Here is a 23,968-nt window from a genome sequence, read left to right as displayed (position 1 = left end):
CTACAAACTAGACCTTGGAACAATATGCTTATTTGCACACCTCAGTCACATAGTTATTGAACACGTCTACAATATATTTGCACATTTTGCATCTTGCACATGTCTTCGTCCTGTCTTGTCTACAATATTGTGAGCATAACATGAACCTGGTATTCAATACCCACTGCACAATAGTCTCACTTTACTGTAATTGCACATGACCACTTTGTATTGTCTCTTATTCTGTCTTTGTTTATTGTACATATATTTGGTTAGTAGTAGTACATTTTTATCTTTTTAATTTGACTTAAATTTAGCAAGGGGTGAAATGGCATTTTGATATGCTGTATACTGTGTATATTGTTATACTGACAATAAAAACCTTGAATCTTTAATCTTGAATATTCAGAGGAGGGACAGAGGATAGACTGGGCAAAGGTTGTTGAAGAAGGAGCTCTGAAGCAGGAGGAAAGGAGGAGAACAGACTAGTGCAACAGGAGGAGAATGCAGACGGGAAGGAGATAATCCTCAATGGAAAAGCTGCATACCACTTCTTCTGTCACAAATCCTTCACTGTCTCCCAGTTTTCCATTATGGTATCGCTCGACTGTCATCCATTAGTTCATCAATATTTCTTCTCTTGAAGTTCATTATGCATTTCTGTTTATATTTGGATCTTGACCCACCCATTTGCTGAGACCTAACTATTCGAGGAAAAACATTCTAAGTGGAATATGATGATCTCAGTGTCTACTTATGGCTCTGGGATCTAAGCCTCTTGGGCCTCTTCTATCTGTTACAAACCAAAAATTATTGGAACTAACTGCTCTACGTCAATTTTTTTTTTCCAATATAGCCATCAGACTCAGTTGTATATGTTCAGATATCCACTCCCCTGATCATCCCAAGTAAATATTTGTATAGTATTAAAGTAATTCCTCTTTACATAAACTCAGACCATCTTTCTTTTTTGAATCCATTTTCTCTTCTGTTCTGTGTGATGTAAGTCCACATCTAACACTGAAAATATCCACGGAGGAACATTACATCACACAGTTACTACTCTTACCTTTTCACATCATATTCTTCTGCTATCGTTATTTCCCTTTTTGTAATATGTCAGCTTTCACCAGTTTGCATTATGCAATCTGGTTAGACTTTGGTCCTGCTTCATACTAACAAAGATATAATGCAATGTTGTTAGCTGCTAATATTTTGGAGAACAAATAGGAATAAATATGTTAATTTAATCAATTTTTTCTATTCATGATGCAGATTATTTTTTAGTTTTAAATGATCTGATACAATTGCGATCAGTCCAGGTTGTTCTGTGCCTCTTGCTCTATGACAGCTGCATAGGCTCCAGCCACTCCCTGCAACCCTAAGCTTGGAAAGTGATTTAGAAAATGGATGGAAAGATGATCCAGTCCACTTAAAAACAGTTATTTGGTCCAATATTTCTGTTTGAACTTAACCTAAATGGTTCTTGTAAAGGATTCTGTTGTTTGAGATCCATTTTAATACAGGTCAGTATTTTATTTTATTTCAGACACACATAAAGTTAACTGTATTTAATTTAGAAACGCATACACAAAAAACAAAAATGTAGAATTTGTATCAGTGTCCTCCATTGCATACAGTGCTTAACAAAATTATAAGATCACCACCCAATGTAAGGCTCAACTGCCCTAAATTAATAATTTAAAATTTGGTAATTGCGAAAATCATTATTTATGTTTCTGTAATGTTAATCCATCTTCACAAGCTATTTTATCAAAATGATATTTTTTTTATGCAAAAATTTTTGTTATCCACAAATTTTAAAACTTACTGTTCCATAAAAAAGCAAAAAATTAGTACATAAAAATCTTTTTTTGAAATTGAAATTACAGTTATTTACTTGGAGTCCTGAACAAAAAAAATAATATTATTTTGTTGTTGTTGTTGTCGTTGTTGAATGTTATGCTGGATTGGTTTCGGACTTCTCAGAGAAGTCCAGTTTGCCAGTTCAAATGTAGGTATTACAACATGAATTCAGTTTATTTTTTCCCCTAATAAACATCAACATGACTTTTAGTTACTGACAGATTTCTAAAATATTTGTGTTTTCTTGTTTTTATGTGGTCTAATAATTTTGTTAATCACTGTATGGGTAAATGAAAAAACAAACTTGCAAGAAACATGATCATGATTGAATTATTTTACCTGCTCTGTACCCCACAATATAACCAGTCCAGATCCTGTGATCAGCTGAAATAAGAAAGGGTCAATAGGGCATATGTCCACTCACCAAGATTGGATGGCAAAACCTATTATGATTGGACTGAAAGCTTTATGGGAGGTTAAATAAATATCAGATTTCATTTATTTAACATTTTGCAGTAATATTTAACATTATCCAGAATAATGAAGGAGCAATTGGAAATAGCAAGTCTAGATCTTCTAGGAATTTAGAGACATTTCTAGGACAAAATAAAAAGGCTTTTATGTGGTTGTAGGTGAACTACTACTACTACTACTACTACTACTAATAATAATAATAATAATAATAATAAACACTGATGTCACAGACATCTGTATGATAGTAGAGTACAACATTTTTTAAAAGCTAAAAGATTCTGTTTCTAGCTTAGGGAAAAAATAAATACAAAGTTCTGGAATAAAATCACATTGAATCGTTTTTTATTTACATTCAGTCTTTACACACACTCAGAAAAATGAGTGTATAATTCAAGTATTACGTTATAACCTCTTACTTTATTTCACAAAAAGAAATATATAAGCACACATAGAGCATATAAACATACATAAACTCCACAGTATTTGAATATTAACATTCCTTAATGAAACACATTCAGCAGAATACGCTCTAAATACTTCTGGGTTTAGTACGGTGCTCCCTCCAAATGTTAAAACCAGTACAACCGATTTCTTTTGCAACCATACAATGAAGGCATGCCAACTGTGCAATTCATGTCTTTAAAAGCAGATAGAACTGAGTACAAATAAATCAATGCAATACTGTATGTAGTCCCTGTATAAGTGGCACTTCTGCAAAACTTTGAGCTTCTCCAGACAAAGCGTGGTTAGTACTGCAGCCATATGCGGCCTAAATCGTTCCCTTGTCCTCTTCAGAGTTTCCTTATGAGGGTATAATAACAAGGAATGTTCACTCAATGCAGGTAAACAGTAGAAAAGTGTATATTTTGTGCAAAATCATAGCATTAGCTAGCTTTCATTTATAAGGTCCAGACCATGAACTCAGGGTAAACTTTGATGATGTGAGAAAGAGAAATGATGATTAAATCCAAGAAGCACTTTTTTAGAGAAGGTTTAAAAGCCACGGAGGTGTTTTCAAACATCCTGCTCTTCTGTTGGCTTTTCTTTATAAAGATCTTTGCTGAGTTCTTCATATGCTCACTGACCTGGTAACAAAATATATCCGCAAATTACTATGTCAGCCTTTCTCTCAGATCAGACTTGATCTACATCATTCTTCTCTGAGCTAGGAAAAGAGGACGGCTCCCAACGGCCCAAAATAGTACCCCTCAGGCCTGCCTGGCACTTAGCGATGAGGTAGATTTTGCGGAGCACGGTGCGGCGCAACAGGATGTAAACCCAGGGGTCGAGGATCTGGTTCCACGTGGCCAGCCTCACTCCCATCACCATCAGGGTTTCATAGTATGACAAGCTGTGTCCAATGGTTCCCGTGTAGGAGTGAATCACGGACATCAGGCCAAAGATCTGCAGACATGAAACATAAAACTGCAGTTAGTAAAATGAAAAGTAAAAACAATATATTAAAAGAATAGCAAAATAAATGTTTATAAAAATAGAATGCCACTCTGCCCTCCTTAGTGTCATAGATACAGTGACATTGCTTTATAAGGTCTGGCTATAGTTGTACTAACCTCTTATTGATATTTTAAAGTAGAGACTGCAGGAGTAAAAGTTTAGCTGGACTGCATTGCGCCTAATACCTGGTATTAAAATCTTCAGCTTTGATACCAATACTTTTAATTAGTGAAATCTATAATATGCAATCATCTTAGGGAGAGCAATGTAATGAGATCACTTGTATTTACCATTTATTTAATAATGATAGTGCAAATTCTCTGATCACATGCAGGTATCATAAGACAAAAAACCTTCTGCTTCATATATGTTTGTGCACAGAAGTAACACCTGAGCCTTCTTACATTACATTACATTAAATTTGCATGCTACTGATATGTAACTATCAGCAATGTGCTGATGTTTGACCAAAAAATAACAAAGTCACCATGCCTGTCATGCCCAGTTTGAAACTGTAATGGACTGGTCACCTGTCCGAGGTGCGCCCTGACTTTTGTCAGGTGGCATTGGCTCGAGCCCCACACAAACCCTGAATTTGGATAAACAGTTAAGAAAATGGAAGGATGGAAGCAACCGATGGAAATAATTTCACTTTAGTAAAACAGAATTTGGCTGAATCTTTACGTGAGTCAGTCAAGCAAATGACAATCTGAGTACACTGAAATCACCAAATTAAAAAACACATTGTAAGCTTCTTAATATGATACAAACCAGATACCAGCTGTGTACGGTATGTTGTTTTGTCCTTGAGGACTGCTGCACAGTTCACTTGAGTGGCTGCATGAAAGCTTGAGCAAGAATTTTTGGACTGCTGTTGTTCCTTGAGATGTAAGCTAGAGTTTGTTGGCAGGTCTAACTTGAGAGATACTTTCCCATTCTCATTTTCTGCTAATCCTATATAAACCCTTGATAGCGTGCAAAATCCCTCTGTTATTATGCATGTGACGCACTTTTTAAATATGCGGTCTTTCTTTCTGACCACATTTCTGCTTCAGTCTCTGTTTGCACATTGTTTTTTTGTTTTCTTAACTGAGCTTGATATTTAAACAAAGTGATTGACTTACACAAAGTAAGAGCACTTACTCTTTAATTTAGCAGTTGTTGTTCCCTGTCTGACATTTGATCCCATAATGATCCAGCTGTGTAATGTGATCCAGTTCTCTTCAGAAATGTGTTAAATAAGAATTTCATGTTTTGTTTTGTTTTTACAGAAACAAGGCCATTTGGACAGAAGATTCTTTCTTTCTTTTTTTGTCTTTGTCAGCACTGATCCTGTTGCTAATGCAGTGTGACTTTAAATATTACTTCTAACTTCACAGTTTTTAACCAAAATTCTCAGTTTGCCCCTAATCTCACAGTTGCACTATGTGACATAACTTGAAAACCTCCAAAAATTTGAGGAGTAAAAATACTGCTTAACCACCACATAGGTGCTTTCAAACATACTGGCTAAAAATCCACTTGTAGTGAGCTGCCAGAATGAGTAAGAGAGCTGTAAAGCTGTTGTGATCTAACAGCTGCAATAAAACTGACGAGAGTTAATAAAGCACAGTATGGGCATGAAGGCAAGCATGCTCAGAGTGTCGCTAATCATCCAACCTAAGTAGAAACATCTGTGTGAGAGAATATTTGATGCGTAAGAGCTCTTTCTTTTTTTATTTTTAGACAACAGGTGAAGTCTACCATCTTACTGACTTTTCTTTCTTAACCTTGTACTTCCTGACACTCACCAGCAGAGGGCTCCAACAGATACACGAAGTGACCATTATTCCAACGAGCTGCACCACCATCTCTATGTCGTGGGACTTGGCTGAGTGATGGGAGCCGGGCTGCCTCCTGAGCCGGGCGAAGACCAGTGTCAGTCCACTGATGGTGTTACAAACCAGCGCCACAGCTAGCGAGGCCAGCCCAAGTCCAGAGAACAATACTACAAATGCCACATCCACCTCCTTAGTGTCACTGAGCACTTTGATGAAACACCAGGTCCCTGGCTCTTGATAGGTGTAGGAACCCAGCTGAAAGCAGGGTAGCAAGGCCACACTTAAGGCTGCCAGCCAGATGATGGAAAGACAAATTTTTGCACGTCTTTTTGTGACCAAAGATGAGTGCAGCAGTGGTTTAGTAACACCCAGGCATCGCTCGGCAGCCATGGCACAGCCCATGAAGAGAGGGCATAGTCCGAAGAACACCATGCTGCCACCGAGGAACTGGCACATCCCATCAGAGGAGTTGACATACTGAGGCCTTGCAGCTCCAGAGAGGTAGAGTCGGAGAACCAGGGCACCAGGAATCACATGGCCAATCGAGTCTGTAATCACTAGTGACGTGGCAAACAGAAGGAATGTAGCTTTGGAGCGCCGGCGCTGAAGGGAGTAAGCATTAACCAGGATGAAGAGGGCCACAATGTTGGAGATGATGCCCAGTGTCATGGACAATATGACAATGAACGCTCCACCAGCGGTAGGCTCCTCAAAGGTAAGGTTTTCATGGTGTGACAGCCCTTCAACAGCAGCCCTGACCTCCACCTTCCCTCCACTGTCATTAGCCACATGAGGGAGAAGCAGGGGGGCTGAGGAGTTGTAGTGGCTCAAAGCTAACATCTCTGAACTCTGAAGGTCGTGAGATCCATAGTTAGGTGAGGCTGCAGGAGATAGAAAAGGCATATTTAGTTATAAAGCACTCTTAAGCTGCTGTTGATCCGTGTAAAATGATATTGATGAGTTGATTTAACAAAAGCTGTAATAACTATTCACACAAATACAAATAAAAGTTCAGGAAATATCCTGGAAAAAATGAATGCAGAAAATCCCAACCCAACCAAACATCTACAATAGTGTTCCCAGATTTGTTTATTTAAATGTGATGACACAGGAGGACACAAAAACCAACCAGGTGGGGGGAACATGAGACTAACGGTTTTATTTGTGAACAGAATTCCTGCCTCGAAGCATAAACAGGGAGACGTGGCTGCCTTGCAATGAGGCATGGTGGCTGCACTGAAGCACACGATTGAACTCTGGGGCACAAAATGCAGTACGGTTACAACCGTAAATATGTTTTATCTTCCTGAGTGGGGGACAGTGCCAGGTCAGGTGGTCCTTTAGCCACAGCCCTTAGAGGGTAGGCTATTAGATATTGGCAGATTGTTAAAACGCCAAAAGAGACAATAGCTTTCAGAAGAAATGCGTTCATCTCTTTCTCTGGCCAAAGAATCACTGACAAGAGGCAGTAAAGCCGCTTCTGAAACCAAAGGCACCACCTTTACGTGACATCCTATAATGGTCATCTTTTAAGATTTCAGGGCTGCTGACATTTAAAAGATTCAAAAACACTACAAGAAAGAAAAGAAGGAAATTATTGTTTTCACATCTATTGCGTTCCCCACGAATATGGCTCTTGTTCTTTTATAACTGAGTTTGATTCAGGTGGAAGTATGTGAAAGAAGTGCAAAGGAGAGAACTTTAATAGTCGTATGACACACAAATGTCTTATAAATGTACTTATAATTATTCATCATAGGCAGGAACATTTTTTCAATCTTTTATACATATATTTAATATATATATATTTAATAGATGACAAATGTTTAAGTTCTTCTTCTTCTTCTTCTTTTTGATTTGTAAATATTCCTTTTGAACCCAACCTGACACACTTGAGCGATGAAAGGACACAGGATGACAGACAGCAAGTAGAGGCTACTGAGGCAGCTGTCAGGACTGCAGTGCTTTGTTAATCAAAGTGGAGCGTCACTGTTAGGTTTAGTTTGGAGGTCAAACATAGTTAAACAGAACAGAACTCCCAGCAACACAAAAAAAAAAGACTAAATATTGGGGGAAATCAGAGCTGAGCATTATTCAGCTCACTGTTCACGATGCTTCATTCCATAATCACATACATTTTTTTAACACAGAGAATCCTTATACCTCGTTTGTGGTGTCTAAACAGTAACAGTAATTGCCTTAATTTAAACTAATTAAAACAATTACTGGATCCAGTTTCTACCAGAAAGAAATATTATTTTTTTAGGGCTGTCTCCTGCCTACTGTTTCAGACTTCCACAGAGCCCAGAGACAGCCAGTAAGCTGCTTTTCTGCACCACAACACACCCTATCACAATTTCTTCTCACCACTTTGTTAAATCTATGAGAATTCCCACACTGATCTGTATATTTTCAGAAAAGTTCACATTTCCACTAAATAAGAAACATATATACAGATGTTAACAAAAAATAATACATATAAAATGAACAAAGACTTATTCTTTTTTATTACTCCTCTTCATCATTATTATTATTTAAATGGAAGAAATTACTTACCACTCGACAGTTGATTAGTTATCTTATAAGTCCAGCTGGTTTATCTTTGTGATTCATAAGGATAGTCCAAAGAAATCCAGAAGAAAAAATCTGTTTTCATTAGAAGTCATGTTTCCTTTCGACAAGCGCCACTGCAGCGATGTCCGTCGCGGAGTTTTTTCCATTGCTTAAGGCTCCTGTCTATTTCACTGTGGCTTTTAAAGGATCCCCACTGACGCTGAAATACCGACTCACATTTTTATAGCGCGGTGTCCTCCAGTCTGTGTGGGCGTCTCTGCTGCTGTTCGCCCCCTGAGTCAAGTCCGTCTCACCCCTGTGCTGCACTTTCCCTGCAGCCTGTTTACATTACCTGCACGACCAGTAAGCGCAACCTAGCGTCACTATTTCTCAAAAAAAGAGTGAAGGGAAAAATAATTTAAAAAGAAAAAGTCATTATTTTTTACCTAAGCAGCTGTTAGAGTTTTAATTTCCCTGTAAACTTCAAAATGTTGGTCTCGAAATAGTTAATAAAGCTTTATTTGCAGTAATCAGCTTGAAGCGAAGACACTTTTCAGCTCCTGGCTCTTCTGTAAATGAATCGATCTGAACAGATTCGGTTCCATAGGCTGCGCTATTAATCTATTTATTTTTGCAGTTGAATGCGTAACTCTGAGCTCAAAATAACCTCTGCTGAGGTATCAGTTGTCCAGTACATGGTGGATATTAGTTCTTCCTATGAAGGGTCTTCTATTTCAGTAATTCCAATAAACGACCTCAGTATTCAGGAGCAAAAGGCTGACGTTTATAGATATAATTTAAAAAACAATTAAATAAAAAAAATGTTTAAAAAAGACGAGGATACATGTGAAGGTGTTTGTTTTGCAGTTGTAGTTTAGATAATTTGGTATGGAAAAGCCATATTCACGCTCTAGAAAATAAAACAGATGTTCCTCAAGGACCCTGGTGTTAGTCTTGAGGGTTTCTGCAGCTGTGTAAAGGAAAAATGTATTCTGCTTGATTGACATTTTTCCTGTAGTACATACTGAAGCCAGGTGGCTTTGTTTGTTTGAATTTTACAAGGTCGTGGAATGCAAGCTGGAGCACACTAGCACACATTTTGGGTTGGAAACTGAGCAAAAGCAACATTAGAGATTGGCTGCTGGTTCACAGGAAAGAGCAGAGATGGGCACTGACATGTAAATTGTTTTCATTTTGTTTTTTTTCCTTTAAAAAAATTAAATCAAGACACCTGGAGGAAGAATTTAGGCCCTGCGAGAGTCTTAAAGGGAGGAGTGCGCAGAAAATATCAAAACATCTATTAGATGGGATTACATCTTGAAAAAGAAGCCCAGTCTCAAAGAGGTTTGTAAAACAGGCGAAAAATTTAGTTGATTTATGATCCAAGACACAAATGTCATACTTTTTTTTTCTTGTTTATGCAGATGAAAAACATTTTCCTCTACGAAAGACTGGTGCAAGTGGATTCTTGGCGTAAGGTGGACCACGCTGCTTGCTGTCTCATTCCAACAGAAAGATAGTCACTGGTGGCACCTATAGTTTACCCTCAGTGTTGGGAAGGTTACTTTTAAAATGTATTCCATTACAGAATACAGAATACATGCCCCAAAATGTATTCTGTAACGTATTCCGTTACGTTACTCAATGACAGTAACGTATTCTGAATACTTTGGATTACTTAATATATTATCATGCTTTTTACAACAACGTGAATGTACTATTGCTGTGTGATTTATTACTATTACTGAAGGTCCGCGACTCCGAACTGTAGTAAAGGGACCTCTGACTAATACGGCGGGGTCCCTGTCGGCTCGTAGCCGAAAAATAGCTTTACTTTGTTGTGTGGGTCAACTTTTCTTGCCAGAGACAGAGAGAGGCGTCGAAAGGCTGCTCCAACGGAACTTATTGTTTTCGGAGGAAAACACGAACACGGTGTACAGTCGAGTCTTAATAGCTTACTTACAACTGGGCTCGTCAGGCACTCTTCTTGGCTGAAGTGGTTATTATTACATTTACATGCTTCCAGCTGCCGTTTTTCCTCGATGACAACTCGTACCTTTCCACTCCCCTTTTTCTCCCTCCTCGCGCTCACAGACCAATAACGTGTATGGCAGTCCATTCTCCCTGCAACACGGACTACACTGCCCATGATGCTACATTCTTTAGAGCTATGCTTGTAGCATTCTGCCTGTTAGCTTAGCACAACAACAACAACAACGAAAAGGCGCTCTCTCACCCAGGAAACACACAGTCGCAGAGAGAGAGAGCATCGCCCTGTAACCATGGCAACCGTAACGCTGCCGCCTAGAACAACAGCACGTAGCTGTCAAACAAAACCCAAACAGTCCTGACCCGCGACAAAATGAAACAGGAAAGTACTGCAGTGTAATCCATTTATTTCAACAAAGTAACTGTATTCTGAATACCACCTTTTTAAACGGTAACTGTAACGGAACACAGTTACTCATATTTTGTATTTTAAATACGTAACGGTGGTACATGTATTCCGTTACTCCCCAACACTGTTTACCCTTGACTTGGTTTATTTCACACTGACACACATTGATGCAAACAGCAGAAGTCCAAAAATCCTCCTCCTGGAGTTAATTTCACCTGAGCAGGTGAAATTACTCCATTCATAATACATCCTGATTGAACAGGTTTAATCAAGCGTAGACACTTAGCAAACAATACACACAGACCATTTAATGCAATAGATCATTGCTCCACAATCAATAAACTAGAAACCACAGTTGTCTCGTTAGACATAGACCAGGTAAAGTGGAAATTTTTATTTGCAGTTTTACACAAATTTGGATTTGGTACATTCTTCAAAAAATGGATCAAAACACAGCTATCCAAATGCATGTGTTAGGACAAATAAACTTAATTTGCAAGGCTTTAATCTAATGAGGGGCACCAGACAGGCCTAGCTTTTGTCCTTTTCATTGAACCACTAGCAGCAGCAATCCGACATGCCTATACGCTGATGATGCTATTACTTTTCCTTGGGAACTCACAAAACTCTCTTCTGGAGCGAATTACGCTCATAGATTTAACTGGGGTAAATCAAGACCTCTACCTGTGAACTGTAAATATCAGAACACCTCCACCACTCCATTACAATCAGGTAACATTATTTACATCAGTAAAGATCTCTACTCTGCCTTTCAGAGGTTTCACTATTAAGCATCATTACTTCTTAATACTGAAGCATGTGGGGCCCCGTCCTCGGCTTGTACTGGGGTCAGCTTCTCGCTGCCTGCAGTCCCTTGGCATTCTTGCCCTCGGCTCTGTCCGGGACCTTTCTCTTCCCCCGTCTGATTTGAGTGCTCAATCGTCATCTGCATGTGTGGCCTTGGGTTTTGGGTTTTCTTAGGGCTTCCCATGTATTCACTGTTAACCTCTGGCTTTTGAGGGGGCATAGTTGTTGTTGTTGGAGTCTCTCACCCTCATTCTTAAGTATGTTTCATGACAAAGCTTATACAAAGACACTCACATTCTCTCTCTTGCTTTCTCTCTCTTTCTCAATGACAAACACACATACAAAGAGCAAAATTGTATGTTTGTGTACTCCATTTGTTTGGTCTTACAATATAAAGTGTGTTGAAACAACTGTTGTTGTAAGTTGGTGCTATGTAAATAAAACCGAATTGAATTAAACTGAACTAACGTCATTTGGGTTCATCCTTGTGTACAAAATATGAAGGCCATCCAGCAATTATTATTAATGTTTAAATGCAAAGCGAAACTGTAAGCGCTCTTTTGGATCCCTGTGGTTTGAAGTTTCGTATTCAGAATCACATGTACCCAAACAGATGTTTCAGGGTCGAAAGTGCCCACCAAAATAAACACATAAAAATTAAGGCATCCTTAGTTGCATCTTACCCCTGTCTTCTGTTATAATTTTTTGTCTGCAATGAAAAAAATGTTTTTTAAAGCTTGAGGAGAAGTAATGTGATAAAGGTCAGCAGGAAATATTTTCTCAGGATAATGAACGCCTCCCCACAGGTCCTTAGGGATTTGCCAAAAAAGAGGGCTGCCAAAACAGAAGTGACTGGTATGATTTGAGAAATGGAGAAAGTGGGACAAATTCTCATAGAAGCAGGCAAATTGAGCTTCACGTAGGTGGGTTGGAAGAAACAACACAATGCAAGGCAGCTCCAAGCCAATCAGCAAATCCTCCTGATTTGCTGCCTGGATGATTTGATCTGTGTCTTGCCACTGGATTGTAGATGAAAACCAGAAACTAAACTAACTTTGAATCATAGTGCATCACAGAAAGCGCTCCAAACCTGAGAGATGAAGCTTTGTCATTTGACAGAAATAATGTCTGAGTGAATTCCATCCAACCTGAAAACATGTTAAACTAATTGTTGGTTTGTTATGGTAACTGTGGGAAGTTTAGGCAAGGCTAAGAAATGCATTACTTTTAAGAACCTGTCAATGACAACTGAGCCTGGCCATGAAATAGGAGTAACTGGTCAGCGCATTCAGCTTCTGGAAATGAAGCAAAAGCTCTGGAGGTAGAAGTGAGATGAGTTAGAGGTGCTGCTACCTGGTTATAGTTTGTGATGAATTGGCAATAGAAGCTGGCAAAGCCCATAAAGTGCTGTAATTGTTTCCAAGTGGTTGGAGTGGGCCCTTTGGTCATGGCTTTGACTTTCTCCGGGTCCATTTTCACTGGCCCACTCTTGAGAATATAACTCAAAAATGATACTAAAGAAGTGTGAAATTCACATCTCTTTTCCTTCACACACAGTCTCTTTTCCAGTTACTTTTGCAAAGCCTTAATGAAATGGCATTTTATTTTTTTCTAGAATGTCATCAAGAAACACAAAGTTGTTCAGAAATTCCTTAAGAAAGTAAAGCTTGGAGGGCTGAAGCTGAGTTAGTTAATCCAAAAAGACACCACGCGATACTATAAAGGTGTATTAAATGTGGTCTTCCAAAAACCCAGCACCCACTGGAGAAGATGGATGGATGGATGGATGGATGGAGCCACAATTGGTCATCAAGCAGGATTTGTTCTCCAGTGGAATCAACAAAGACTTGGAAAGCTGACTATCGTTTCTTGTGGTTAGAGATCTTAAGTCTTTCAGAGATGCTGGCTCGTCCTTTAAAGCTAGTTCATGTTTAAGCTGATTATTTAAGAAATGATGGTAACCGATTTTTAGTGCCTTTGTCCCTGACACAATTCAGTTGAGAACTCAGTGACAGTATTTGTCTGGTATAAATTAAAGAACCATCTAGCTGATCAAACACTCTCTTAAACGCCTTACAAACTTATGTGGATGACTCATTTGACCTGCTAATTAAATAAGACTCAGCTCTCCGAAGAGATGAGATGAGAGATGAGATAGCCTTTATTTGTCAGTTGCAGATCTTTTGCCCACAACCGAGATGACAGACCTTGCCGACCGTACATACAATACAAACATCACATTGGGGAGACAGGTCAGGCCAGGTAGCGAGGAAAAAAAACATTGAAATGTGCAACACAAAAGGATAATACAGGAATGCACAGGTATCAACACACCATAACACAATAAACACAGACAAGCAACATGGGAAAGAGTTCCAGTGTGTACATCTGATCTGGGACCGCTACAATTTTTCGACTGCGCCTCCAGCTGACCCGATGTCCACATCATGGGGGAGGTAAGCGTTGGAGGTGGCGTTGGATCCGGGGTAGGGAGGGTGATGCATCAGTGAGTGCTTATCAGTATCAGTATATGTATGTGTGTGCGTGTCCATAGTTCAGCTGAGACAGTGTCCTTCGCCCTGCCAGGCTAAGTAAAGAGTCTTCCAGCCAACCCAGGTGGCCTTGTAGGGAATGGGAAGGAACAGACTCAACACAGTCGTTATCAGCTCGATCATTAAGCAAACCCACAACATGAGAAATCTTTGGGTAGTCGTTAGAGAAGCCACGGGGTGTATTACTGAGCAATAAAGGCCACTTCAACAGAAAACCCCTGCAGTAACCCAGCTCACGTGTATACACAGGGGTTGCACACACAGGGGAACAAAATCAGATTCCATTACATTGGGCTGAACTGATGTTTCAGTGACAGAGGGTTGTGGCAATTTCAAATTCACTGATTGAATAGTGCGATTCAGTGGATCTAGCCTCTGATGAGTTCCCTGTTGTTGTAGTATTGCAGTGTTTTTCTTTGCAGGAGCAGTGACTGGCTGGATGGTCCAGGCAAGTGGAACTGGAAGTGTCTGTGACACTCCTTGAAGCAACAGGAGTCCCAGAAAACAGTGCAATCACTCTGATTTTGGCTGGGCAACTGAAGAACAGTCAAGAAAGCAGGTATACAGACTGAAAAAACACAAAAACTTTTTAGAGGCATTAGAGGCTTAACACCCACTACAATAGGAACAACAACGTGGCAAAGAGTAGCTTCTCTTACTGCCTCCTAAAGGTTTCTCCTTTTCTCCACTTGTCTTCCTTTTAACCAGTTACTTTGTCTCTTCATCCTTTTACCTAAGTGGGATTTATAGTCAAACACAGGGAGCACGTTCGCCGTCCGTTCCACTCCAGGGACTGCCCGTCTGCCTGCATTGAGCTCTGTTGTCAGATGACGGCAGGGTACAAAGCACGCGCTCCAGCCATCCATGGTCCACTCTTGGTTGTGTTGCTGTTGCTCTGTGAACCAGACGGAAAGGAGAGTGAAGTTATAGGACACAATGAAATAATGAAAAGTGTCAACTGCAGCCTCTGTCTGTGCTTTTAATCCTTTTTCTTTTGCATGGACGCACATTTTTCCCAAAAAAGTGTAAGTGAACGGACACACTATAAAAACCCACTTTAGCCAGTCAGAGGGATAGCTCAATATTACTCTTCATGAACCAGAAGAGTCATGTACTTGACCTAATCGCCACAATTTCCTGAACATTTGATTTCTTTATTTGGTGAATTTTCTACATGAAAATAGTTTTTACCTCATGACATTGTTCACAGAGTCCAGATGGAAGGCAGAGAGTAGCAGTGCCAGCCAGTGCTTAAATACCATGAGCTAAAACACAGCAGGTGTGAAAGAGAACCAGATAGATCACTTCAGCTAGTTTTAGTTTTGTTGTTAAATCCAACAGAAAGAAATTCACTATTTGATAGAACAGAGACATAACGATGGCACATAAAGATGTTAATTCTAAACTAGATAGTTTTATATTTTATTGGCTTCATTTATCTTGTTAGGACATTCAATTAGACATGTCTCTATTTATGTTGGTCTTGGACTAAATCATTTAGGTCTGATCCTTCTCCTTTACCAGTGCCCACTTAGAGAGCGCAACAATCGAGCGCTTGGCTGCCATACATGTTTGTTATCCTACCTCTTAAAGGAGACCCTGCTGCCTCCATTTTCTTCACGAATTACTACAAAATATGCCATTTGGCATCTGCAGTCCACTGGCTTGTCCAATACTAAGTCTGAGGTTTATGGGTTTGAGGCTCCTTCTACACCCTTACATTCACCGCAAAGAGAAAAAACTCACTCACTGCATACCTGATTTTTTTTTGTCGCACTGGGAGATGGAAATGCTCTTCAGAGGTTACAAAGGCCTTTATCCTTTAACATGCAACATGGAAGAAAAAGAAATTCTAGTGTTGCATATGCAGAAAAAATCTTCTTGACATGAAGACTCAAAAATCGCCCACCACAACCACCATGTTGTTTAGAGAGCCTGAATATGTGAACTGACAGGAGTTTTACGGGTTTAGAAAAGTGATTTGCAGTTTTGGTTTTAACATCAAGAACATTCCCCTCTATCACACCACTTTGCACAATTATACTGTGCTAGCTTTAATCAAGCATTGTGATATCATGCAAACATATTCAGTGGGGCAAAGGTGTCCATGATATGGGTGCATTCCTCAGTTTTATTATATTTATGGGAATTCTTTGCTATTATGAGTGGAAAGCCACACATTATCTGTCTGGCCAAAAACCGAACAGTGGAATGTTTGCATGAAAATATTCAGCTGGGAGAAGAAAAGACAAACACGCTGTCAAAGAGAGAAACAATTTCAACTACTTTTCTCTGATGTAGCACACACTCCCTGCAGTGCAAATTGTAAAACAAAAAAACAACACACTGTCAGATTGTCAGGCTGGAACCCAGAAGCAATTTCTAATATTTGGTTACTGTTTTGCCTGCTGCATGTCTCGAACTCTGTAAAGACGGGTGCTGATTATGCCAGGAGAAATAGAAAATCCCAGTCTTGTAGGATCCACAGATAATAACAGATGACATCTGCTCTGGGCAGTGTATCATGATCATTATGGTTGATTTTTTGGTTTCCAGCATGGATAAACATTAAGAAGAACTCATGGTAATCTGTGTTCTGAGACAAAATACAATCAGTCATGTGATGCAGATTTCAAGGTCAAGGTCAGAATTTGAGGGAAAAGACACTAATCGTGTGGTTTTATTGTTGAACCGCATACAGTGTAAAGGCAATAGCAAGCTTTCCTAATGGATAGGTTTCCTAATACTTTATGTTTTAAGGGAAAAACAAATTTGTAGACAGATATAGTTGTTAGATCTGTACAAATGCAGTTGCAGTGATTCATTGAAAAGAGCAGATGGCATAAGAACTTCCGTAGTTTGGTCAATTTGAGCCTCGATTTCCTCAGCAATACAAAATAACTCCATTGTGACAATATGTGAAAGGAGAGTGGCATGACAGTCTCAAATGAATGCATGAAGCTCAAGAATCTGGAGTACTCTGCATTCATTATACTAGGTGTTTTGTTTAGACACTGCAGACTGTGACTCAGACCAAATATTTGTAGATTTAAAACAGATGCCATTGTCCACATTTGGCCTTGCTGTTATGTTTTTTCCAAGCTGGATTTAGTAAGACATTCTCAATGCATAAAATAAAAGAAGCATTTATTTGATTAAGGGAGAGTAAACGTTAACTAGTCAACGCATTGTTTTTGTGCTGTAACCAACAACAATACATAATATTTTTGTAAAGCAATCCAGGATTATTTTAATTAAAACCATAACAATCTGCATATTCAAAAACAAATTCTGCTGAAGTATGGGATTTTCATTTAAAAGTTTGACTTGTTTGGAGTTCTTCAAATCAAATTTACATCAGATCTCTTGCCTCAAAATCCACCATGTATATGCTTTCATTGGAGCTTTGTTGGCTCAGCCACTGGAGAGTTGAAACGTCAAAAATACTTCTGCAGATTCAAACCTTTCTCTACCCAACAAGCACTGATGACTTTGTTGAACTGCTCATTAACACAAATATCTAATCAGAAAATTACATGTCAGCAGCTCAGTGCATTTAGGCACAAAAACAGCCTCCTGAACTTCAAACAGGTCTGGGGAAGAAAGATGAAAAGGTAGTAGGGGATCCTCTGAAATTTTCCTGACCTACTGGGATTTTCTCACATAACCATCTCCAGGTTTTACAGAAAAAAAGAGGTTCAAATTGATAGGGAGGCAACAGCAATTCAAATATCTATGGATCCATCTAGCCTTGTATCAAGGTAAAAACAAAAAGGGAAAGTTATATTTCTAAGCCCATTAAACTCCTGTCAGTTTACATATACAGTCTGTCTGGCCAACAAGTTCGGCAAACTGGGAAATCAGATGAACTTGGTGGTTGTGAGGGCGATTTATAGGTCTTCATGCCAAGAATGAGGGTCCAAACACCTAACAGTGGCAGGTGAGTATATATTACATTCACTGTATACTGACAAAGCCAAAATATGAGCCTATAAAAATTTGATTCATTCAGGAAAGAAAGATACGGCACAGATTTGTATAAATTAAAAGAAAGAACAGAGTTAACGGAACCTTAGCTACTATAGGGTAAGAGGTGGGATACGTCCTGCACAGGTCGCCAACCTGACGCAGGGCTAACACAGAAAGACACGAGTGCTAACCACTGTTCCAGCATGCTACCCAATACTGGAACATTATAACTTCAAAGCTATCCAACCACACACACATGCTGTTTTAGCAATACAGCTTTTTACAACCAAGATTTGCCAAGTACAAGCACAGTCTTTACTGGTTGGCTTGCTTGAGACACCTGTTCTTTAAATATCTGATTTTTTCCCTTATTCACTTTGTCGTTGCTAAGTTTTCTGAATAGAGCTCATTCCCATTTTGTCAAAAAAAAGTGCTTTAGTTATAAATGTGATCATCTGCTGTTTTCAGAGCTTTTGTGATAAAATAAATAAATAAATAAATAAATAAAATAAATAAATAAATAAAAATCATATTTGGTGATGTACAGAGCACTCTGAGCTCCCTAAATTGTTCTGTGAATGTTCATGCAGTAAATTCTCAGTGAACACAAGAAGAACACAGTGACCTTTTTATAAAGAAAAAAGACTGAATCTTAATCCAAGAAGAGAAATTCTAATAGCTTCCTTCCTGTTATCCTTGAAAAGACTGTAACATTTTTGTGGGCTTTTCTCTCTTAAATCTTTTTCATAGAGGAAAAAAAAAATGACAGTTTTCCCAGTCAACATCTAATGGCCTACATCAGATCTCTGTCCCTGCCAAATAAACCCATACTCTGAATGAATCTTAAAGAGGACTCTGTCTACCTCCAGCTGTGTCGACGTGGTTGGTTGGATGGTTATGTTCCTGGGACAGAAATTTTAAATGCATGACTGACATTGAAAAACATAAATTCTAACGTGAAGCGCAATACGCTCCAAGTTTCTATTTCAGGACCACTTCAATTACTGAATTTAAAAAACAATGTAGCACCAAGCTGGGTGAAGATGTAGAAACTTTGCAAGGAGACTCGACATATCTGAATGATCTAATCCCAGACAGCGGCACCCACCATCGCACTATGTGGGCTGAGAGTTAAGAGGTCTTGCTGATGTCTGGGGTAATAAAAATGAAGCGCTTGCTTTTGTGTAGTGATTAATGAGAGCTCTTGTCAGTGTGAAGAAAAGCGAGGATGAGGTAATTAAAGTGCATCTGCATTGGTGCGAGGTTTAAGAGCCGCAGCCTGCTAATTAGCAGAGATGCTATTAAAAGGAAACTGTGATGCCAGTGCTCATCACCTACCATCTCACACACAAAAACAGACATTAACCTTTTACCTGGAAAGCCAGCTAGTCTTTAAATCGTCTTTATTCAAAAACAACGTCACTGTTAATTCTTAGCAGATGATGGCATTATTCACCATAGTTTTGAAATACTGGTGAGATTTCTTTAATATTATTTAGATTAAATCAAGATATTTGCTTATAGAATACTTTTTTTTAAAACTTATTCACTGCCATGCAGTAGTACATGTTGAGGTCATGATAAAACTTTCTAAATAACCCTGAACTGATTAAAATCTTGTTGGCTCAATCTATTATTTCCAATGAAGCTCAGAAGACAAGTATTATTATTATTATGAGTGGTTGGGAATTCATACTGGCCTTTGTTGGACAGAGAAGTGATTCTTTTGAAAAGATCTAATGGTAGCAGCTGGGTGTAAGTTCAATTTTATGAGTGTATGCGTAATCTCCTCCTTAGTCACTGCTGATTAGGTAGGTAGCAGGATTCCTGATGCTGTAATGGCCAACATCTGTGTATTTTGAAGGTAGAGTCCAGAGATCGTTAGCCAACCCTAACATAAGAAGTTAAAGCAGGGCAGAAACAACTTTTGTTGTTCTCAGTACTGACAAAAACCACCTAATAGCTTCCTATTTAAAGTGTTATATCTTGTTAAATCTATACATAACCTCTTGATTCCAATTATTTTCTGGATGTAGCTCTGTATTTTAAATTAAAAAGAGGCCCTGCTTGATAACAGGTAAGCCAGGCAACTGTTTAGGGTTACAGGCCAGTGGGGGAGGGGGGCTCTGAGGTTGGACAAACTTTCAACTACAGCAGTGGCAATGTAGAAAGTTTGCAATGACAGTAGCTGACTCTCTTCCATTGCAAGTATCATATATGATCAGGGATGGGCACTGTGATTACTTTTTTCAAGTAACGAGGAACGTAAGGGATTACTGTTGCAAAAAAAGTAATGTTGTTTGTGAGAGTGTCTCCTGACAATGACGTACGAGCATTTGGCGTCCGTGGTAGCATCACACATGTGTAGATCAACAAAGCATAATATGGAGTGTGGGAGAGAGTACGACCATGCAGCATTTAAAGCTTGTAAGTAACACCATTACTTTAATTTTGGTTCCATTAAAAAGTGACACAAACATTAGCGTCCACTGAAGATCCTGCTGCTGAATCTTTACTTTTAGTTATTTTTTGCTGGAATATGCAGAAAAAATAGAATTGGGCTGAAAGGGCTAAAGTAATCAGGTTGTGTATCATGTTTTTTAAAAGTAACTAAGTAATAAAGTAACTAAATACTTTTTTAAAGTAACTTGACCAACACTGCATATGATTATGCGTGACAAAAGTAATGCCAGCTTGGAAAACATCACAATGAAAACAAAGAGAGAAAACAAGGGAGACAGATGTGAGTGTATCAAATAATAAATATAATGCTAAATAATCAACTGCTGCTAGTCTAGCCCTAAATATGAGGAAGATTTGAATAACTTCCACTAGCATTACGTACTTCTTTTGCTTATTTTGATGTTGCAGCCTTGTGTGGTAATGTAACAGAGTGGAGTTCATCAGGACACAGACAGTAATCTTTTTAGCATAGCTAGCAGACCAAAAAAACGTAGGAGCTAGCTGGAGTATTAACGCCTAATAACCAGTCAGTGTGCTCTTTGGCTGCCGTTTCCTTGTTATTTTATAGCACTGTTGTTGGTGGCGTCAGATTATTTGTAACATAAGTGATAAATACTGATTAGAGCCCCCCTGCCCCCGAGAATTTTTGCTAAGAACCCCAACAGTCTCCGCTAAAGATGTCTTAATTTGAAAAATACCAGGCTATCACTCTTGTGATAGCTTGTTCAGTAATGTTTGTCACTATTTACTGTTTGCTCGGTTCTCAGAACCATTTTATCAGCACAAAATATTCAACAATTGAAGCTGAGAGGACAGAAATGCCATTTAACGCAGACAAATGGAGTCAGCCCCAAGGCTTTAACATTTACAAAGTTAAATGACAGAAACAAAATGAGCAGAAGTAGTTTCTGTTTTGTCATTTTTTTAATATTCTGACTTCTAAAACAGACTCACAAAGACACATTAAGCTCCTATTTACCTTATAATAAATGCTGGATGGTCTCCATTTTTGGACTCTGCCCTGTCTTGCCAATTGGCAGTTCATGTTCTCGTGCATTCTTTCATCTTTCTTTCAACTTTCATCTGCCACAAATGAACTGTGTAAGATATGTGACTAGACTGATGAAGAAAATTTTTGACCACCCGGATTTAATGTGGAAAAAAACTTGATCATTTACATAAACTAATTTTTTATTTTTTCATCCATCAATTTATTGTCTTAACAATTTATCCAATTCAGAGTCACAGGATTGCTCTTGTTTGCAGATATCAATGAAGTCGCTTCATTGCTTTGAACTTTGTTGGCTACTGTGATGGACATCAGATATCTCTCTATGCATATACACAGAGACCTTAATTATACATTATTAATTTTTTTAATGTTTTTCATGCTGAAGATTTACATTGCTAGCACTAATATGAAACCTTACCACTGTGGGTGGGTTGAAATGTTAAAGCCATCCATCTTTCTTCGCTCCAGTCCCCTCCACCTATTTAATTTCCGTTTTGCCATCAGTGTCACAGCCGTGATGAAATGTCTGTGGGTGGCAGTGCTCTGAAGATTAAAGCTTTATATCAATAGAATACATATTAACTCAAGTGTCATTGCAGAGCTGTTGATAAAAACATGCTTTCTCAGATCAAAGTATTGAACTCACGGACCAGCAGTAATACCTTTAAATGGGCCAATATTGTTGCACACTGTTGTGGTGGATTGGGAAGCTGTTTGCATAAGAAGCTCCTCCTTCACTTTTCCTTCATTTGTCTTCTACTTGAGTGGTTACACAGGGATGAGAGTACTGAAGTGTGTGGCAGATTTAGTGCAGGCCGCCCACAGCTGTGTGACGCTGCAGGACATCGTGTTGGCTGAAGGACAGGTAACTGCTTTCACGACACTGATCTTGCTCAGCATAGTTTGGTACAGGCTGTACCTGGTGACACAGCAAAAGTAACCTGCCAGCTCACACATAATCGTAACACTGCTGACAGTTATTGTGCTGTCTGACCTTTTTCTACTGTCAGGTAATTTGTCTTATGACTCTAATAAAGGTCAAACCTCATCTCTAGGATTAAAGGACATTTATCCTTAATAGCAGGAATAAATTCTTTAACACCCCATATAACATTTACAGAAAACCAAGAGATGATGAATACGACATGGCATAATACAATTTCAAGCACTTGTTTTTATAAGCTTTTAAAGCATCTGTAACTCATCTAAAAGCAAGTTGATGTGAGGATTTATATAAAAAACAAAACAGTATTTGTTTGAGAGACTGGTGATCTGCTCATGATGTATCCTACCTGATGGATAGATGTATGCATATATGTAGGTAAGTGTGGCAGCCCCTGGCATCAGCAATGACAGAAGAGTCTCATTCACTGGGCATCGTTGAGCAAACTACAAAAATAAGAAAAAATTTCTACTCACACAGTCCCTTTGAATTATGCTTTACCGATAAACAATAACAAAAAATTAGTTTAAATTAAGTCAGGTAAATTCAAAAATAAGTACTTCTGAGATTTACTTTCAGTCACTGATTAAATAAAACAAAAAAGGGTGCTTCACAGGTTAATCAAATAAAATATAACATTACATCACATACCTTGTTCCGCTTGCCAAGGGGGAAAACTCCCGTGAACATTTAAACATTTGATCCCTTCCTCGTGGAGCGCTGCTAGCTTAAGTGACACACATGCATCCATTTGCTAAAAATAGCAATTCTTTTTTCTTTTCTTTTTTTTTTTTTTTTTGGAAGTGACATCAGAAACAGCAGCATGTGACATCACGTGATGGCGGAGCTTCAGTTCATCCTTTGTCATCCTTTTTTTTTTTTTTTTTTTATAGGACAGGGGGAAAGAATGAAAGAAAGAGGGGGAGAGGAAGAAAGAAAACCAAAGGGGAGAAGAGACGGTGAGAAGGGGGGGAAGAGAGAAAAAAAAAAAACAAAAAAAAAAACAACTCCTGGGTCACCTGTATGGAGAGAAAGAAAAACAAAAAAAAACAGGGGAGACAGCAAACAACAAAGAGCAACATAATAATAAAAAAAAAAAAGCACCATCACAATAAACTAGCTAGTCATAGATATCAATAGTTACTAAATAATAAACGATATTGTGCAGCACGCAAGATAGACAGCGCACAGTGTGCTTTGAGGCAGCAGCCAAGAAAGCTGTAGTCCGCATCTGTGAATACCCATGTGTACACCTGTGTGCATACCTGTGTGGATCAGCATGCTTGCATTCCAAAGGTTTCTCCATGTAATGATCTGCTAGAGAGTGTGGGGAGCCACAGCCCTGTCCTCTATGGTATCAAGCAGGTATGGAGGAGATCAAAACTCCAGACATCCAGAGGCCCCCAGAACACAAGAGACCAAGGAAGACCCACAGAGGGGCAGCCGCGCCACTGTCCCAGTAAGAGCTAAGGAGAGTCCCAGATGAGAGCTCATTCAGCAGCCGCGGAGCAGAAGCCAGGGGGAGTTGCAGTGACGCGCCCGTGAGCTCCGCCGGCAGCCAGCTGTGCCTGAGTGACCGAGCCCCAGGCCGAGAGGCCGGGGGCACCCCACCTCCAAAGTGGCCCGAGCGAGCCCCAATAAGCGGCCGCCAAGGAGTGAGCCGGTGTGTACCCGGAC

The 23,968-nt window shown here is 39.1% G+C and overlaps 1 protein-coding gene across 4 annotated transcripts; it reads right to left on the bottom strand.

The window, feature by feature from the left end:
- Positions 1–2,601: 2,601 nt before the first annotated feature.
- Positions 2,602–10,394, bottom strand: LOC309709089 (prostaglandin E2 receptor EP1 subtype-like). 4 transcript variants are annotated; one of them, XM_082537544.1, is made up of 4 exons: positions 10,111–10,393; positions 8,151–8,530; positions 5,565–6,475; positions 2,602–3,723 (listed from the first exon to the last, which is right to left on the bottom strand). In XM_082537544.1, exons 3-4 carry the CDS (start codon positions 6,432–6,434, stop codon positions 3,454–3,456), a joined length of 1,140 nt encoding a protein of 379 aa, XP_082393670.1. In that variant the 5' UTR covers positions 6,435–6,475; positions 8,151–8,530; positions 10,111–10,393; the 3' UTR covers positions 2,602–3,453. The 4 variants fall into 4 exon arrangements, with proteins under 4 accessions (XP_082393670.1, XP_082393671.1, XP_082393672.1 ...); XM_082537545.1 differs by having other exon boundaries at positions 8,151–8,499; XM_082537546.1 differs by lacking the exon at positions 10,111–10,393 and adding an exon at positions 8,594–10,103 and having other exon boundaries at positions 8,151–8,499.
- Between the last annotated feature and the right edge of the window lie 13,574 nt (positions 10,395–23,968).

This window comes from Aulonocara stuartgranti (assembly GCF_965226115.1).
Source record: "Aulonocara stuartgranti genome assembly, chromosome: 6".
Classification (NCBI taxonomy): Eukaryota; Metazoa; Chordata; class Actinopteri; order Cichliformes; family Cichlidae; genus Aulonocara; species Aulonocara stuartgranti.
This window is presented reverse-complemented; position numbering and strand designations above follow the sequence as displayed.